This window comes from Haplochromis burtoni, unplaced genomic scaffold (assembly GCF_018398535.1).
Source record: "Haplochromis burtoni strain Fernald_Lab_line unplaced genomic scaffold, NCSU_Asbu1 Contig_177, whole genome shotgun sequence".
NCBI lineage: Eukaryota > Metazoa > Chordata > Actinopteri > Cichliformes > Cichlidae > Haplochromis > Haplochromis burtoni.
Window position 1 is genome coordinate 54,091 of NW_024582538.1, and position 18,638 is coordinate 72,728.

At 40.1% G+C, this 18,638-nt stretch overlaps 1 protein-coding gene across 1 annotated transcript; it reads left to right on the top strand.

Moving 5' to 3' along the window:
* The first annotated feature begins 1,432 nt into the window (after positions 1-1,432).
* Positions 1,433-16,910, top strand: LOC102306048 (protein polybromo-1). Its single transcript, XM_042225634.1, has 30 exons — positions 1,433-1,564; positions 4,687-4,836; positions 4,967-5,064; positions 5,182-5,329; positions 5,433-5,582; positions 7,597-7,713; positions 7,799-7,867; positions 7,955-8,053; positions 8,134-8,219; positions 8,311-8,396; positions 8,502-8,718; positions 9,043-9,184; positions 9,378-9,472; positions 9,575-9,854; positions 10,250-10,355; positions 10,449-11,088; positions 11,181-11,392; positions 11,518-11,703; positions 11,812-11,969; positions 12,070-12,321; positions 12,405-12,550; positions 12,815-12,972; positions 13,076-13,259; positions 13,580-13,781; positions 13,871-14,072; positions 14,224-14,376; positions 14,843-15,004; positions 15,381-15,430; positions 16,118-16,331; positions 16,500-16,910. Exons 2-30 carry the CDS (start codon positions 4,696-4,698, stop codon positions 16,661-16,663), a joined length of 4,917 nt encoding a protein of 1,638 aa, XP_042081568.1. The 5' UTR covers positions 1,433-1,564; positions 4,687-4,695; the 3' UTR covers positions 16,664-16,910.
* Positions 16,911-18,638: the final 1,728 nt, after the last annotated feature.

The window sequence follows — 18,638 nt, forward strand, 5'->3', positions numbered from 1 at the left end:
AAGAAATCTGATATTGTCCTTTTTTCTGGGGCTTTAGAAGATAAATTCTGTGCCACAAGTCATATGTGACTATGGCATGACTATTTGGCCAGCTACCTTCAGAACTTAATTTGATGTATAAATTATGTTACATATATTTTCCTTTTTTTTCCAGGTCTTCAGGATCGGGAGGACATCAGACCCCCTTCTGCTATTTCACATAATTCCCATGTCCTCCAAGATCCTATTGTTTTTTGCCATCTCTTATCAAACAGGAGGCTGAGCTGGAGGTGGAAAAGCTGAAGATGCTAAGACTTTTATTGGGAGTGACCACAACTGACAGCTCAGGCTGAGCAGTTTGGAGGGAAAGGTAGAGAGGCAAGACTGAGAAGGCTTGGACGTTCTCACCTGGGACGGTGGAGATATTGGACAAAAGATGTTAAATATGTAGCTGCCATTCATGGATTTAGTGATGGAGGACATTCAGAGGGTTGGTTGTCAAAGAGAACGCTAGGGATAGGGTGAGGTGGAGGCTGATGATTCACTGTGGTGACCACTAGTTGCAGCCAAAAGAGGAAGAAAACATTGTTGATATACTTTAAAACATTTTTAAACTTCATCTGCGAATACTGCAAAAAAAAAAAAAAGTAAACGAAGAAGAAAAAGCCATGACATAACATTATGGATGTAATATCCATTGAAGGTAGAGCCGGTCATCTACTAATCAGAAGGTTGGTGGTTCCATGGTTTAACTGGCTGCTCCAGTCTGCATGCCAAATATCCGCGGCCAGATTCTAACTCCAAGTTCTTATCCGATCCATCCATTGGAGTATAAATAAATAAATAAATAAATAAATGAAAGAAAGAAAGAAAGAAAGAAAGAAAGAAAGAAAGAAAGAAAGAAAGAAAGAAAGAAAGAAAGAAAGAAAGAAAGAAAGCATAGAAATTTTTTTTATGAATAGGTAAATGAGGAATGTTGTATAAAGAGCTTGAGTGCTCAGGTAGAGTAGAAAAGCGCTATATAAGAACCAGTCCATTTACCATTGTTTTTCTTGACTGAATGTGGCAAAATGAGTTTGTGTGAATATGGCACAAACATGAGCTAATACGTGGAAAGTTACTGCTTAATGTAACTGGATTTACAGTTTAGGTAAGTCTGACAGCTCAATAGGTTTTTTGATTAACAACAATGAGGTTTTAATGGCGCAGTAAAAGTTAGTAAAATAATTTTGAACTAACCGGAAGTCCATTTGCGCTCCTTTTCAAGTCCAGGTTGACCCTTTTTATTTATAATTCTGGCATGGGACAATTTATATATACTAAAGTAGTCCCTTTTATGTCAACTCCATATCGCACAAACCCCACAGTAAATTGACAAGAGAAGAAAAACAATTACAATAATGTAAATGGGCACGTATAACTACGTCAAATCCATCTGCGCTTTTATTGTGAAGGTAAGCAAACGGAAATAAAGGTTACATTGGCGAAAACGTTACAGTTCTGTCCCCCTACCTAAAATCGATAAGTGATTGGCTTACTTGATGGTTAAGATTTTGTGGGTGTAGTGCTGTCGTGTTCACAAAAGGTAAGCACACAGCCATGTCAAGTTGTAAAACGTGTGTGTATGTTTTTTCTCTCCTTATACAAGTGTCGTCGGTGCACATAACGGTAGCTTTGTAACGTTAGTCGTCGTTACAGTGATGCCTTTGTCTAGGCTTTAACCCACCAGGTAACGTTAAGGCTAACCGTTAACTGTAGCTAAGGCTAGCTGCTCCGAGGTGCGTACCTGTCCACGCTGAGTGACAGACACTCAGGTGTGTGGACAGCTGCCGTTCTGCATGCTAGGCTGCTGATGTGTGCACGCTGGACGGCAGCCTGTGCGCAGCTGCTGGGGAGCATTAAGGGAGAGCTGTTAACATTCTTGGCGAGTCAGACCTCCAGACATACCAGCATCATTGCCGCGCACTAAGAGAAATGTCATTCGAGGTGAAAGCAGTGAGCTGCAGCATTTAACAACGTAAAATAAGGTACTTAAAACCTACTAGGAGAGCAGAGGGTTTGTTTATTTTTATTTTATTTTTTAAACACCTTCATTTTCCTAGTTCTCCTCTCCCGAAAGTATATGTTAAATACCTTTAAATTCATCATTTAAGGCTCCAACGTGCCTTTTTGGTCCTCCTTCCACTGTACACAGTGCCAATAGTATATTTTTTATTACAGTTATTGACATTTCTGCGTTAGGCCTATTGTTTGATATCACATATGTATGACGATCACTGCTGTTTACTCTGTAAATGAGTACAGTTAGTTTTAGAGGCAGACTAAGCTTTCTACTACTACTGCTTTTCTACAGGGATATAGCAGCCAAAAAATCTGCATTACATTTACTGAGGGCAGTGGCCAGTGTTCACTTATGGTGCTGCATAAATCCTACTTTGGCTGTTTCACAAAGAGGAATGAATGACAACAATAATACTGATCATTTGGTACTTTGTCATTTTACACATTAGCGTTGGTACAAGAATTAACAGTTGAGCATCCTCACTTTCTGTACATTAAAGAATACTTCTGTATAATGTAAAAAATGTCATGTATAATATAAAAGTAAACATAAGAAGACAAAATGTGTGTATTTCAGAATCCACACTTTAAATGGTATGTATTAAATAAAATGTAAGCTATGGGCTATATTGACTTGGGGTACAGTGATGCGGTATTTTAGAGATGGGTTTGGATTCTACAGGCTGGTTTGCCTGTTCTGCCTGCAACTGTGTGGGCTTCTTCTGGGTACACAGTCTACACGCAGTCGTTAGTTTTAAATGGGTGTGAATGTCAGTTACATGATGGGTATCAAGTACACCCTACGTGAACATACACTCACTAACCTCTTTATTACATAAAACTGTCCAAGTCCTTGTTAATATAACTAATATACAATCAGCAAATCACATGCGACTGCAGTTTATTCAATAATGCAAAGATCAAGTAGACGTAATCAGGATGACCAGCTGAAGTTCAAACCGTGCATCAGAATTGGGTGAAAAAAGGTGATTTAATTACTTTGAACATGGTATGTTTGTTGGTGCAAGACTGGCTGTTTGAGAAACTGCTGATCTACTGGGATTTACCCAACCATCTTAAGGGATTTACAGAGAATGATCCGAAAAAGGAAAAATATCCAGTGTGGGCAATTCTCTGGATAAAAATGCCTCGTTGATACCAGAGGGTAGAGGAGAATAGCTTTGAGCTGATAGGAAGGGAAAGATAACTCAAATAACCACTCATTACAACCAAGGTATGCAGAAGATCATCTCTAAATGCAAATCACATTGAACCTTGTCAAATCACCATGCCTTATATTCGTGGTTAAGCCTGATTGTGGTGTTGTAATGAGGCCGGTGATATTTTCTTGATCCACTTCAACCCCTTCTTAAACTGAGCTTCGCCTAAATACCACAACCTACCTGAGTAATGTTTCTGACCATGTCCATCCCTTTATGACCATAGTGCATCCATCTTCTGATGCCTGCTTCCAGCAGGATAATGTGCAATGTCACAAAACCGGTTTCTTGAAAATGACAGTGCACTGAAATGGTCGCCACAGTCACCAGATCTTGATTGAATAAAGGACCTTTGCGATGTGGTAGAACGGCATATTGGTATTATGGATATACAGCCCATAAATCTGCAGCAACTATGTGATGCTATCATGTCAATATGGGCCAAAATCTCAGAGGAATGTTTCCAGCACATTGTTAGATCGACGTCACAAAGAATTATTGTATTTCTGAAGGCAAAAGGGAGGCCAGCCTAGTACTAGCGAGATGTACCTAATAAAGTGCCTCTTGAGTGCATGTGTAAAGGAAAAAATGTGGGTTTGAGGAAGAACTTTGAGTTGGGAATAAGATTAGTAACCACTGTAACTAATACTAATAACTATTGCTGAACCCCCGCGGAGTGACAGTGGATCATTTCAGTGGGAGTCTCTCATGCTCCCCATTCTCATACTCATTTAAGCTTTACTTGCTTAGATTTTTAATCATTTTCATAACTATTAGTCATACAGTGTGGTTGTGTGTACAACAAAGGGTTTGCGGAAATTGTTTTCACTGACGTTCTTGATTTTACTGAGACTCCTTTAACTAAATACTTAATTGCTTTTACTATAACGAGAAGTAACATCATTTATTGCTAGTTTTTCAAAGTGAAAGTGTATGCCAGAAATCCAGAATACTTGAGAAACCTGCATTTTCTTGTTAAATCAAGAAAACGACAGCCACACTGTATGCTTCGAGCCTGATTTCTTTGTTTATTTTCTGCCCTTTTCACGCCATTTGCAGTACATGTTGCGCTTAAGGATGAGAGGATCTGTCAAGAAGGGGAAGAGACCAGTTCTAAACCTTAAGGCAACTTTATGTTTAATACATGAAATCATCTTAGTGAGATTTTGAGACCACGTTATCTGTAGGTATAGGAAATCACACGTCAAATTGTTATTTTATGTTCATCCCTTTTGACTCCAAGGAAAGTCACAGCAGCACCGCCGTGAACAGCTGGCAAATCTTTTGACTTCATAATATCAGTTTATAATTTTCATGAGTGACAATCTAATCATCTGCTTCTGATACAGTACAACTGAGTATAGCTCTGTTATTTCTGTGCATTATTTCCCAAATGCTGTTACTTAATTGGACTTTGTCTTCTCAGGGGTTCGTCATGGCCTTGAAAAGGAGAAGGGCGACGTCTCCCTCTAGCAGTGTGAGTGGAGGAGATTTTGACGATAGCCAGGCTTCATCGTTAGTGCCTTCATTTGGGAGAAAGAGGAGAAGGACCTCAAACATTCCTACTGTGGATCCTGTAATTTTACAAATTTCAGTTACCATTTCTTAAAAAATGAACTGTGAGAATTATAGTGCCACACTGACCGTAAGTATTTAATGATGAAAAGGGTGTGGGTGTTTTTAAGTGTTTAAATTTTGCCTTACAGATCGCTGTATGCCACGAACTATACAACACAATCAGAGATTACAAGGATGACCAGGGGAGGATGTTGTGTGAGCTCTTCATTAGAGCCCCGAAAAGGAGGTGATGAGAGGGATGAGTGATCATTAGACATACTTACATTATTAAAACCCTATAATAGCAATCCCAAAATGTGAAGTTGAATACAAACATTACAAAAAAAGTCTAATTTTCCTACAGGAATCAGCCAGACTATTACCACGTGGTGTCTCAGCCTATTGACATGATGAAGATCCAGCAAAAATTAAAGATGGAGGAGTACGATGATGTTGAACAACTAACTAGTGACTTTCAACTTTTATTCAACAATGCAAAGACTTATTATAAGGTAACAAATAGATATTTCTACTCTAAATGGTTTAACATATTTGTAAAGGAAGTGTAAGGTCCAGAGTATGAACATAAAATGAATTTGTCTTGCCCTAATGTAGTCGGAAAGTCCAGAATACAGAGCTGCCTGCAAACTGTGGGACCTTTACCTGCGCACCAAGAATGAGTTTGTTCAGCGAGGGGAATATGATGAAGATGATGAAGATGGATATGACGCACAAGACAACCCTGGAGGATCTACCGAAGATGAGGTGCATTTTAGGGATTAGGGCTGGGCCATATTATACCGTTCACGGTAATACCGGTATAATGTTAGGCAACGATAGGAAAATGAAATATCGCGATAGAATGGGAGTAAAACGCGCATGCGCAGTGCCTTTGTTTTCATACGCACATGGCCGATTGTTGAGTGAAACAGATGAACCAGAATTGGTTTGTAAAAATGGTGCAACTTCAGTGATGTGGAACTGGTTTGGTGTTTGTCCGTCAGATACACAACAAAGCACATTTTTTTGCAGAACATGCAAGCGGCCGTCGTTATTGTCGTATTTGTCGGACTAAGATGCTCTTAAATCTGGGAGTAATCTGGGTCCTAAACTCGTATGCTTCAGGTCAAACAACACTGCAGCATCACTGAGAGTTAAAAACTGTCTAAATTCTTTCATCTTTAATAAAACGATCAGCATTGCTGCTTTACCAGGTGTAACTATAAAGTTTAACTTCCAGGCATCCATGAAAACAAAAGTTATTACATTTAACGGAGTTAGAAGTTAGCAGGAAGCTAGCGGAAGTTAGCTCGCTAGTTTCGCTAGTTACCTAAGCATGATATTGCATGTTCTGACTGAGAGATTTCTGAAAAAAATCAAACGTACAGCTCTGCTATCACTTCCAACATAAATGAAGACAGGAAACTAAACAGCAGTGACGTTTGTAGGGTTACTGAAGTTGGGCTAGCTGGTATATAATGATGTGCTACGTGATCGCTAGCGACACAGCTATGTTAGCATAACATAAACAGTGAAGCTGGAGGACGAACACTAACACTTTTCCACTTATAAAAGTTAACGTGAAGGTTCTTCATGGTTAGAGACAAATGCAATCGCATGGCAGGATGCTGTAAACGGACCAAACTTCAGTCAGGAGAACAACTGAGATAATCCATCCACAATACGAGGTTAGTCATTAATATACTGCAACAACATGGGAATAGAGCAGCTGCCAGAGAATTCAACATTAATGAATCAATGGTACAGAAGTGGAGGAAGCAAGAAGAATGAGTTTAATAAAGTTTGATTTATCTGACTGCTTTGTTTCGCTTAATGTGCCTTATAATCCCGTGCACCTTATGGTCCGAAAAATACGTACTGCACACTGCAGTTTAATGTTGCAAAGCACCTCTTTTTAACTTCAGTGGATATTATACATGGTTATGCTCAGGATATGTCAGCCCATTTCTACTGGAAATGCCTTTTGGTTAAACTTTCAGCAAGGAATTTGCATTTGCACTGTTACATTTTTATAAAGCTTTAATGTACATAAAAACCAGCTTCTTGTTTAAGTGAAAATAAATGGAAGGTTGTCTTTTTGCGCTAGTAATGTTGTGGAGTTGTATTTTGTCTCGCATCAATTATATCGTCGGTTATATCGTTATCGCAAATTTTCAAATATATATCGTGATAAATATTTTTGGCCATATCGCCCTGCTCTATTAGGGATACATTGTTATTCTTCAGTATAAGCCACCTACTGGCCAGAATCAGCATTGAATCATCTCTCTGTATTTTGTTAGTAATCAGCAAAGCTAACCCTCAGTTGCATTTTTACTACAGCTCTAGTTAGTGTAGTTTTGATCAAAGCTAAAAATTACGTTAGCCATATTAGCCCTGCAACAACTGGAGTGTCCCATTCTTTGCACTATTCCACACTTGCATATGTATGAAGTATTTCACTGGGTTTTCAGTTTTCCATGGGATTGGCAAACAGAAAAGTTTGATTTTAAACTTTATACCAAGATACTAACACTGATCTTAGCAGAAGAAGTAGCGACCGGATAGGACTTTAAATTTTTCTGAAGATATTGCAGTTGCAGTTCTGTCATGTGAAACATTTAGCTCATCTGTTTTAAGGACTTTTAAACTCAGTCCCAGCAGTAACAGATCTAAAAGCCATCTTTTACTGTGTCAGTTTTTATATGGTCTACAGCTGACATGACTAAAGATGATACTGTATTTTGCTGCTTGACTCATGTAAATACTTGCATATCAGAGTGCACCTACCTGTTTGAAAGAAGTCCTTGAGCAGCTCCTTGATGCTGTGGTGTCGTACACTGAGCCCACTGGTCGCCTTGTCAGCGAGCTGTTCCAGAAGCTTCCCTCCAAAATGGTACGAGAACCTCGAGTATGACTTGTAAAATGAATCATAAAATACGTTTGTTTAGTTTGATTTGCAGTTTGCCCTTTTCATTTAGCAATACCCAGATTATTATGCCATCATTAAGGAACCAATAGATCTGAAAATCATCGCTCAAAAGATTCAGGTACGCTTATATTTTCCTGTTAAATTCTGATTTAGTGTTTTTAAATATTTTCTTAATGAAATGTCCAACCAATACTTTTGCTTTTAGTTGGGCCATTACAGGAGTGTCAATGCCATGGCTAAGGACATAGACCTGTTGGTCAAGAATGCCAAAACCTACAATGAGCCTGGATCACAGGTGTTTAAGGTCAGGGTGCATCTGAAAGCACGATACAGGCTATTGCTGGTGTCCAAGACACTAACTTGTGACTTGCTGTTGTCTTGCAGGATGCAAACACCATTAAAAAGATTTTTGCACAAAAGAAGTCAGAGATAGAACACGGAGAGCCAATCAAGTCCAGCATTCGTATCAGGTACTTAACACCTGGAATAATGTAGAGAGAAGTTGTGTTAACTGTGTGGTTTTGACTCGGCTCTTTAAATTTTTCTGTCTGTCTTTGCAAGGAATAGAAGATCTGCACAGGGAGACCGCCTCTCAGCTATCACCATGGCTCTTCAGTATGAAAGTGATGAGGAAGGCATACTCTCCGGTACATCATCATCTCATTGTTAAACTGTTGGATGTTGATTAAGTTGCTCTTTACGGTGTTGTAACAGAGATTAGCCATTAGCCATTTATCTCCTGTGTTTGACAGGGTCTGTCCACTATGATGAGGGAGAATCAGAGGCAGAGAGTATGACCTCTAACATGGACATGAGTAATCCCATCTTCCAGCTGTATGAAGCTGTGCGCGGTGCCAGGAACAGCCAGGGCCAGCTGATTTCTGAGCCTTTCCTGCAGCTACCGTCCAGGAAAGACTACCCAGACTACTACCACCAGATTAGTCAGCCCATCTGCCTTCATCAGATCAAGTATGACAGAACTGTGTTTTCATAGTGCTGTTTTCATGCTCTTAAACTTGTTTTTTTTTTTTTTTTTGGTAAAATTATTTGTAGTTCAGAATTTAAAGAAATCAAGAAAGAAAACTTCATTTTCTTATATTGGCAAATATCAGCTCGTTTTGTTCCTCATTTGTTCTTCAATGTTTTCATCAATGATTTGTTTTTGGGTTTTTTTCACCTGCATCCTGTCTTTTTTATCTTATGTGGGAAAATGTGGCATCAAACACACTCACTGTACAGTTCAGTTTTCCTGTGCCCTCCTTCCCAAATGTGAGAGCCCATAATTCCCCACAGGAACAAGATGAAAAACAATGAGTATGAGAGTGTTGAGCACATCGACTCTGATCTGACATTGATGTTTGAGAATGCCAAGCGCTACAACGTTCCTCACTCTTCCATCTACAAGCGTGCTCTAAAACTTCAGCATATTCAGCAGGTCAGTGCCTGCCTGTTCCTTGTAGTTGTGCGTCTATGTTGGATTTGCTTGGACATTCTCTTTAAAAAAGAGCTCCTTTATGGATTATTAAAGATTACACCTTTCTGCCAGTTTTGTGGTGTTTTGTTTTGTTGGTTTTTTTTGTTAAAGAATTATTGTAACTCCGGATTGGTTTTTATCACCTTTCACCTAGATGAAGAGAAAGGAGCTTTTACAGAGAGATGATGATGATGGCGACAGCATGCTCTCCTCTGCCACCTCTGACACCAGTAGCACAAAAAGAAAAAGGTGCACTTTGTCACGTACTTGTTGAATTCTCTAAAGTTGGTCATTTCTTGGAAAGGGGATACCTGTGTGACAGTTCTTTGGTGGTTTCTCTCTGGCTTCTAGTCACAAGAAGAATACGAAGAAAAACAGGATGAAAGCTCTCTTTGCTGCTGTGACTGAGGCGCGAGAAGCCGGCACTGGTCGCAGATTGTGTGACCTCTTCATGGTCAAGCCTTCGAAGAAGGACTATCCCGACTACTACAAAGTCATCCTGGAACCAATGGACCTGAGGACCATAGAGCACAATATCCGCTCAGACAAGTACCTTACCGAAGACTCAATGCTGGAAGATATGAAGCTGATGTTCCGCAATGCACGACACTACAATGAGGAAGGCTCTCAGGTTTGATGCGCCTCCCTTTTTTTGATACATTTTAGAGATCCCAGTTATTTGTTCTATATTTTCTAAAGTTAAAGAAGCTGATTTGTTTCTTGTTCCTGAAGACAAGTCCTTCTTTCACTATTAGAGTAGATAGTATGACAAAAATTAAAAGCTCAAAGGTCTCCTTTGAGCTTTTAATTATTATCAATCATATACACACACCTATGAGCTTGAAGCTCAGACTTTATTTATTAAGACCAGATATCTTTGATATCATCATCTAAGCCATGCAGTTCTGTCAGCGGAGCCACTTCAAATCTTTTGTTTGCAAGGGGCAGCCAATCAAAGGAAAGTTGGCTTGTTTGACACAGAGATTGAACCTAGAGGGGGTCTACCCTGAACTTCTGTATCTGTAGGTTTACAACGATGCAGACGTCCTAGAGAAGATCATGAAAGACAAACGCAAAGAGCTTGGCCCAGCAACTGATGATGATGACATGATGTCCCCAAAGTTGAAAATAAGTATGTCACTCAAGTAACATAATCAAACAATATATGAAAGTATGTAAATTTCTTATCTGTCAAGAATTAGAAATGTTTCTACTTCTGTTGCAGGAAAGAACAGCATTACTCTAAAGAAGTCAAAGTATTTAACACCTCTACAGCAGAAACTGCATGAACTGTACGAAGCTGTCAAGAACTACACTGATAAGCGGGGCCGTCGTCTCAGCACGATCTTCCTGCGGTTGCCTTCTCGTGCTGAGCTGCCTGACTATTACATTGCCATCAAGAAACCTGTGGACATGGAGAAGATCAGGAGCCACATGTTGGCTAACAAGTACCAGGATGTAGATGCTCTGGTTGAGGACTTGGTGCTCATGTTCAACAACGCCTGCACTTACAATGAGCCAGAGTCTCTGATTTACCGCGACGCTCTGTTGCTGCACAGGGTGCTGTTAGAGACGAGGCGTGACCTGGAGGGAGGAGAGGATGCCCATGTCCCCGATGTGCCTCGCCTCATCCAGGAACTCATTCGCAGCCTCTTTGTTTCTGTGCTCGGCCACCAAGATGATGAAGGACGTTGTTACAGCGATTCACTCGCTGAGATCCCAGCTGTTGATCCCGCTAACCCAGAGAAGCCATCGCTCAATTTTGAGATTATCAGAAATAATGTGGATCGAGGCCATTACAAGAGGTTGGATGTATTTCAGGACCACATGTTTGAAGTGTTGGAGAAGGCCAGAAGACTGAATCGGTAAAGTATTGCTGAACATTGTACACAAAACCAAATCAGTGCTTATTATTAAAAGAAGCAGAAGTTAGTGTTACACCATTTGTTCATTACAGGACAGACTCAGAGATCTTTGAAGATGCTGTGGAGCTGCAGCAGTTCTTCATACGTATCAGAGATGAACTGTGTAAGAATGGAGAGATCTTGATGTCCCCAGCGCTCAGCTATACTTCTAAGCATCTGCATAGTGATGTCGAAAAGGAGAAGAAAGAGAAGCTCCCTAAGGAGTTTGAAGAAGACAAAATTAAGAGAGAAGAGGAGAAAATCGGTATTATGTCAAACATGTCAAACACTTTATGTATTAAAAATAAAAGTCCATAAAAAGTGCTATCATAGACTACCATGCATCTGTGCATATAGCCTTGTTTTGCTGAATATGTGGTGAATTCACAGAAGCAGAGAAGAGGGAGGATCCTGTTGGAGGATCATGGCAGTCGGGCCTACAGCGCACATACAGTCAGGACTGCAGCTTCAAGGACAGTATGTACCATGTGGGCGACTACGTGTACGTGGAGCCTGCGGAGCCTAACCTCCAGCCCCATATAATCTACATTGAGCGTCTTTGGCAAGACAACACCGGTCAGTCTCTTAACACTAACTAAATTGTTTTGTCATTAAAACAAAAAATCATATTGATATTTTCAGGCAGTAAAACTGAGTAAGTTTTTCTACCGCTTATACACACAGGGGAAAAGTGGCTGTATGGCTGCTGGTTCTATAGGCCAAATGAAACATTTCATCTGGCTACAAGGAAATTCCTGGAGAAGGAAGTTTTTAAGAGTGACTATTATAACAAAGCTCCTGTCAGCAAGATTATGGGAAAATGTGTGGTCATGTTTGTGAAGGTAATTCACTGCTTTTTTGTTGTTTTTAGATTAATAATAGGTTTTGTTTTATGGCCATTTTTTGTTTTGTTTATTGTTTTAAATGCGTTTTTCATTGAAGGAATACTTCAAGCTTCATCCTGAAGGCTTCAGAGCGGAGGATGTTTATGTCTGTGAGTCCCGTTACTCTGCCAAGTCCAAGTCCTTCAAAAAGATCAAGATGTGGACGATGCCCTTGAGCTCTGTTCGGTTTGTTCCCAGAGAGGTACCCCTTCCTGTAGTCCGTGTGGCATCCATTTTTGCCCAGAAACAAGAGGAGAAGCCACCAGAGATTGCAGATGAAAGCAAGATTACAAATGGTATAATAGACAAGGTAAATAGCGATTTGACTGCTTCTATAAAAACTGGTAGTGTGCATATAAGTCTCGCTGTCAGCAAAATGATTTGTGTCTGCAGGAAAGGGAAGATGTGCCATTGGATGTGACCAATGGGGAGCCAGGGTGTCAGTACTACGAGCAACTCTGCTACAACAACCTGTGGCTTAAAGTAGCAGACTTCGTTTACATCGCTTCTCATGGACTTGTGCCCCATCGAGTTGGCAGGTAGCGTAGCTGCTCCTGTGAAAGTTGCGTCAGCATTTCTGTTATGACAGACAAAACTTAGTATTATAATATATTATAATACTAATATTTTTGCTTAGTTATAAAGATGTGCTTACAATTCAATTTTGCTTTTTCCAAACTGCCATTTGGAATATGCCTCATGCTTCCCTGCAGTTATAATAATTGAAACTCTATTGCTTGTATGCTGATCATAGTTAATCAAATGCTTAAAAAACAGCATCTTTTATATTTTTTATTGAACAGGATTGAGAAAATGTGGATGCGCGATGGAGCGGGTTACTTTTTTGGTCCCATCTTTATTCATCCTGAAGAAACCGAGCACGAACCCACAAAGATGTTCTATAAGAAGGAAGTGTTCCTCAGCAACCTGGAGGAGACTTGTCCCATGACCTGCATCATAGGTACCCTAAACAGAACACCGTCAGCTTTGTGTACTACTTTATGATGATAACATTATCAGAAGAATCCTTAAAAGCATTAAGCAAATCTGTTCTCATTTCACAGGAAAGTGTGTCGTGTCGTCCTTCAAAGACTATTTGTCATGTCGGCCGACTGAAGTGCCTGAAGAGAACGTTCTGCTCTGTGAGAGCCGCTACATTGAGAGTGAGAAGCAGATGAAGAAATTCAAAGGTCTGAAGCGTTTCTCACTCTCTGGGAAGGTGCTGGAAGATGAAATCTACTATTTTAGGTGAACAGTCTGTAGGCTATGTATGCCTATCATTGTTGGTTGGTGAAAAATCAAGACGTCTCAGCTATTAAGTGTTAAAGAGCTAAGTAATAAATGTTTTATTGGTCCAAACTGTTTTAAAGACTGGCATAGTTTGCATAGAGACAGCTGATCTTTTCATACTGGATGCTTTTCATTTCTGTGTGTGCTTTAATTTTCTACTGCCATCCGTGTATGTATTTGAGTTACTGAAAGGAGAACTTAAATCAATTAACAAGCTTTTCCTAACTGAAGAATTTATTTGGAAAAGAAGAATAAATTACACTGAATGTCTTGTACAGGAAGCTTATAGTACCCCAGAAGGAGCCATCCCCTCTGTTAGATAGGAAAATTGAGGAACTGGAAGCTAAGTTTGCTGACATGACTGATGAAGAGCTAGAGGATCTTGGGGATGATGATGGCGAGCTAGGGGACCAGACTCTTCCACAGATGCAGTCTTCCATGTCTAGTGACATGGATATCATGCCTTACACTCCTCCGCAGGTTAGTATGAAAGTAATTATTTTAAATAATTTTGAGCAATAATAATTGTGCGGTATTTTTACGGATTATTCCCCTTTGATTGGTTACAGTCCACACCAAAGTCCATAAAAGGGCTTTCAAAGAAGGAAGGCTCAAAGAGGAAGATCAACATGAGCGGTTACATCCTGTTCAGCAGTGAGATGCGAGCGGTGATAAAAGCTCAGCACCCAGACTTTTCCTTTGGGGAGTTGAGCCGCCTTGTTGGCACAGAGTGGAGGAACCTGGACAGTTCCAGGAAAGCAGAGTATGAAGGTGAGTATTTTTATTTGATATTCCTATTCAGTTGATAGCATAGAGATTGATTGATGGATTGACTGATTGAATCTATCGATCCACTTATTTATGGCTCACGAATTGTGAATGATAAAGTTAACACCTTATACTTATATTTCTTGTGTTTCAGAGCGAGCAGCAAAAGTGGCTGAGCAACAGGAACGTGAGAGGGCCCAGCATCAGACGTCCCCTAGAGCAGGTACCCCAGTAGGGGCACTGATGGGGGTGGTGCCTCCCCCAACCCCCATGGGGATGCTAAATCCCAGCATGACGCCTGTGTCAGGTAACCCCTCATAGATGCAGATGGATCCCCAGTGCACACTCCAAGACTGGAATAAGAAGCTTAACTGCTAGAATTACTCACATCTTCAATTTTTTGTTTTCATTTTGCTGTGATTTCCTTTTATATTGCCTCTAACATTATTTCATCTAATTCATAAACTTAAATTGTGCATAACACCCATTATGCATCACCCAGACACATAATAAAAATCCTAGAATCTGCATTTCAATTGGGTCATGGAGTGTCCTACACATGAAAGGGTGGTATACACCATTTAAGGGTTTATACGGTAAAATGAATGCTTGGCCATGCTGCACATACACTAAAACGATTTCATGCACATTTCCCATTTGTGTGACCTTTTCCATTCATTTATATATAGTAACATATAACTGCATGCCTGGTAGTGAATGCATGTTTGACTAATGCATGTTGCTGTTTTGTGTTACTACTGTTCCTTCCTAAGAAGGTAGGATGGGTGCATATAGGTCAGCTATGATGCCCCTGCAAGGACATGTTGAAGGCATGGTTAGTATGACTGGCATACCACCACATCACATGGGGGTGCCTGTCTTTCCCCAACATCTCCTGCGCGTTATGCCTGGGTTCCCTGGAATACCATACTTTGGTAAGAGTGCTGTCATAGCCACACCACCTGTCAAGCAGTTGCTTCCTGTCTACCAATCTGACTTGCTGGAGGGGCTACCTGTACCAATAGGCTGAGGTCCTTAAGTTGATGACTAGACAGCTGAGAGCGCATAGTCTCATCAAGGACTTGGGTATTTATGCAGCTCATTACCAACAGACCTGATGGTAATGTGTTAACATAACCTTGATTATGATGCTAATAAATCCACATGTGATCATCTTTTTAACGATTGGCATTTCTGAAATTGCTAAAAACACCGGTTAATTTCTAGTATTGTAATTTTAACATAGTATTTGGAATATAAACCAGCAGCACTTGGCTGGCTCCAATTCGTCATGGATTAATATCTTCACAGGTATCAATGGAGTAGGTGGACCTGGAGCAGGAAGTGTTCATGGATCTCAGGTAATCAGTTGGGCTCTGAAAAAGAAATCCCTTAAAACTGTATATAAGATTTGTGTCTAGGTATAGTTTGCAACCTTGATGCAGATGTGTGTTTCGGATATAAGCCTGGAAATCATCAGGTCATTGGTTTAAAGTTTACATCAAACAACTTCAATACAGAGTACCTGAAAAACTTCTTTAATGTTTGCACTTTATTTAGCTCCCTCCAAGAAAGTGTACCTTTATACCATTTGCATTTTTACACCTCAGAGTTTGTGGATCCGCTAAATCGTGAACGAGATGAAGTAGGAGTTTGAAGTTGATACCACAGGTATATCTACTAATAATTTTGGACAAGTTCGAATTCTGGTGACCTTGATCTTAAGGTCAGAGGTCAACCTTTCTGAAAATCTTGTAAATACAATAATTCAAAAAGGAAGTCACCTAGGTTTATCAAATTTATACCATACTTGCATCTACTAGGAGGGGTAGCACTGGCAGCTGCCAATATTTTATAGCTTTGTATACATGTCAGTACTGATGATGATCAAATGTAATGTGAATGTCCTTTTTATATTTTTTTCCTGCTTGTAAAACCCTTTCAACCTCCACATGTGATATTGGGCTGTATAAAGAAATTGAGTGGAATTGAGCTGAATTATAGTTTGAATCAGAGAAATAATGGAGTTCTTGCATTGTTATGTTTAGATGGGTTTGGTTGGCCCAGGACAGCAGGCTCCACCACCGTACCCTGGTCAGGCTCAGATGGGACAACCTGCACTGCAGCAGCCATCCACCCCAGTGTTTGTGTCCCCGCCTGCCAAAAATCAGCGGGTGCTCCACTCTGAGGCTTACCTGAGATACATCGAGGGCCTTACAGCAGAATCCTCAACTGTTAGCAAGTGGGACCAAGCTCTCTCAGGTTCATTTTATACTTCAATAGTTAGTCATTCAGCCTACATAGAAAGCTAGTTACAGTAGTAGAAATATCTCCACATATTGCGCGTATTTCTTATCCATGAATACCAATATTTTGTTTAATTGTACTTTTTTCATATTCATCTTTGATTTAATGTCTTTGCAATTTCAGTTCAAAAACAAGATGTGCGTTTGACAAAAGAGCAAGAGAGCAGACTGCCGTCCCACTGGCTGAAGAGTAAGGGCGCCCACAAGACAATGGCAGATGCACTTTGGCGACTACGTGACCTAATGCTGCGGGATACCCTGAACATCCGTCAGATGCACAACCTGTAGCATGCTCATACTGCGAGCCTCTGTTCCGAAACCTGTGAGACAGGATGAGGGTTAAGCTCACTAAAAAGTCTTTACTTTGTGTTGTCATAATAAAAAGAAATGTTTGCATTCATACAAGCTGCTTTCTGTGTTGATGCTGTTTTCTGTTTTACAGTTTAAATATGCTGTTCAAAGTGCATTATTGTTAATGACTGTCATTCTGTACTGAAGGATTTCACGCGTTCACAATTAAAATGTGAAGAGTTCAGCACGGCTGCATTCCTTGACTGATTTGGTATTTGTTTATGTCTGAGGACCATGACTTGAGAGGTCTACAGCAGCTGTCTGTATCCATTACATTTCAGTAACACATGCTGCACTCCTGCATTTTACACATTGCTCTGAATCATGTTTTCCTAATGGTCGTGTGGCTGAACTTATTCCAGACCTATTATTAGCCTAGAGAAAATGACTTCCTTTTTTCTATTTCTTCCAGTTGCCTTGCTTGGCCCTACTCTCTTGTATACTTTATCTTCCCTGTTCTACTGTGCGGCCACTTCTTTTTCATTTTCAACATGATTAGGAGGTTTTTTTCTTCCTATTTTACCAAGTGTCACCTCCACACATTGTTGTAGTACCTGTTTAGCCCCATGTGTGCCATTCCACCTCCCCCCTTACCAGTGTGCTGGTACCCAAATAAACTCAGTTACCCTCCCCCCACCCAGTCTTCACAGTAAATCTGGCTGGTTCTTTGAACTAAAGTGATGCACACTTTGACTTAGACAGTCAGAAATAGTATAATTCTGATCATTTATCAGTACTGACACTTGTGAGACTCGTGAGACGTCGGGTCCGCGCTTTGTGTTTACATCTTTGTGCGCAGTCCATTTACCTACACTCATTTGCTGTTTTAGTTGTTTGGTGGTTGTTGAAAAAGTTTTGTGAGCTTTAACCTGAGATTCTGACGTTTCTGGCAAAATACATTTATATTTAAAAAAATCAATTCAGGATTTAATGAATCGATATTGTGTTATTCAAGCTAAAATCGATTTGAATCGGAAAATCATTTTTTTAAACCCACCCCTACATTTAATTTTTAGTAGGCACCTTTGAAAACATTCAAGGGCTCCTTACAAACAAATATGTGATATTTAGTTTGCATATTTGGATTATTCCAATGAATGATTAATATATTATGCTAAATCCATACAGATTTTTCAATTTGGATATCATAGAGTTAGTAAACCTCTATTAACATCTGTGAAATGAAATGAAATGAAACTGAATTAAAACAAACAAAACATAGATGACATTTTGTACCCTAGGCAACCACCAAGATCCCAGTGCCTACAGACATTGAGTAACACTCAGAAAATATGCTGGTAATTAGATAGTGTTAATAAGTATCTTTTACTAAATATGAAAGTTTTTCTACATGTCTTAGCTTATATATGAACAAAATCATTATGAGTGAGAATCTCTTGAATGATGCCACTCAGACATCATTCATACTTGCTCTGTAAGCAGTTCCTGATGGATGGATGGATGGATGGATGGATGGATGGATGGATGGATGGATGGATCTATCTATCTTTTGTCAGCAGATGCGATTTGAAGTGTCTGTGTAGTGCAGCTGGTCTGGTCTGTCTCTAGGCAGTCCAGGCTGCACCCACCTGTAAAAGGTAGAGGCTCAGCAGGACATACACAGCTCACAAGCTCCTGGCTCTGTCCACTCCTCTGTAGAAGGGTTTCTCTGAGAGGGGAAGGGCAGTGAGGCACAGCTCCCCGTTCCCCAACACCCCCCACGAGGCCACCACTTCTTAGGGAAACCCTCTGCAGAGGAGTCATGAAAGCCAGGAAGTTGTGAGTTGTGTATGTCTCAGGCACCATTCATACCTGCTCTGTAAGCAGTCCCTTTTTTAAAGCAACCACTGATAAGTTCACTGGCATCAAATTTAGAACTCAGCAAATATGTAAATGGATGATTTGTCATCAA

What these genes read in the sequence shown, in the direction of transcription:
- LOC102306048 (XM_042225634.1), top strand. Translation starts at nt 4,696, where the DNA reads ATGGCCTTGAAAAGGAGAAGGGCGACGTCTCCCTCTAGCAGTGTGAGT. An exon ending in TCCCATGACCTGCATCATAG is followed by an intron (nt 12,973 to 13,075) that starts GTACCCTAAACA and finishes CTCATTTCACAG; the next exon opens with GAAAGTGTGTCGTGTCGTCC. An exon ending in GAAGTGTTCATGGATCTCAG is followed by an intron (nt 15,431 to 16,117) that starts GTAATCAGTTGG and finishes TGTTATGTTTAG; the next exon opens with ATGGGTTTGGTTGGCCCAGG.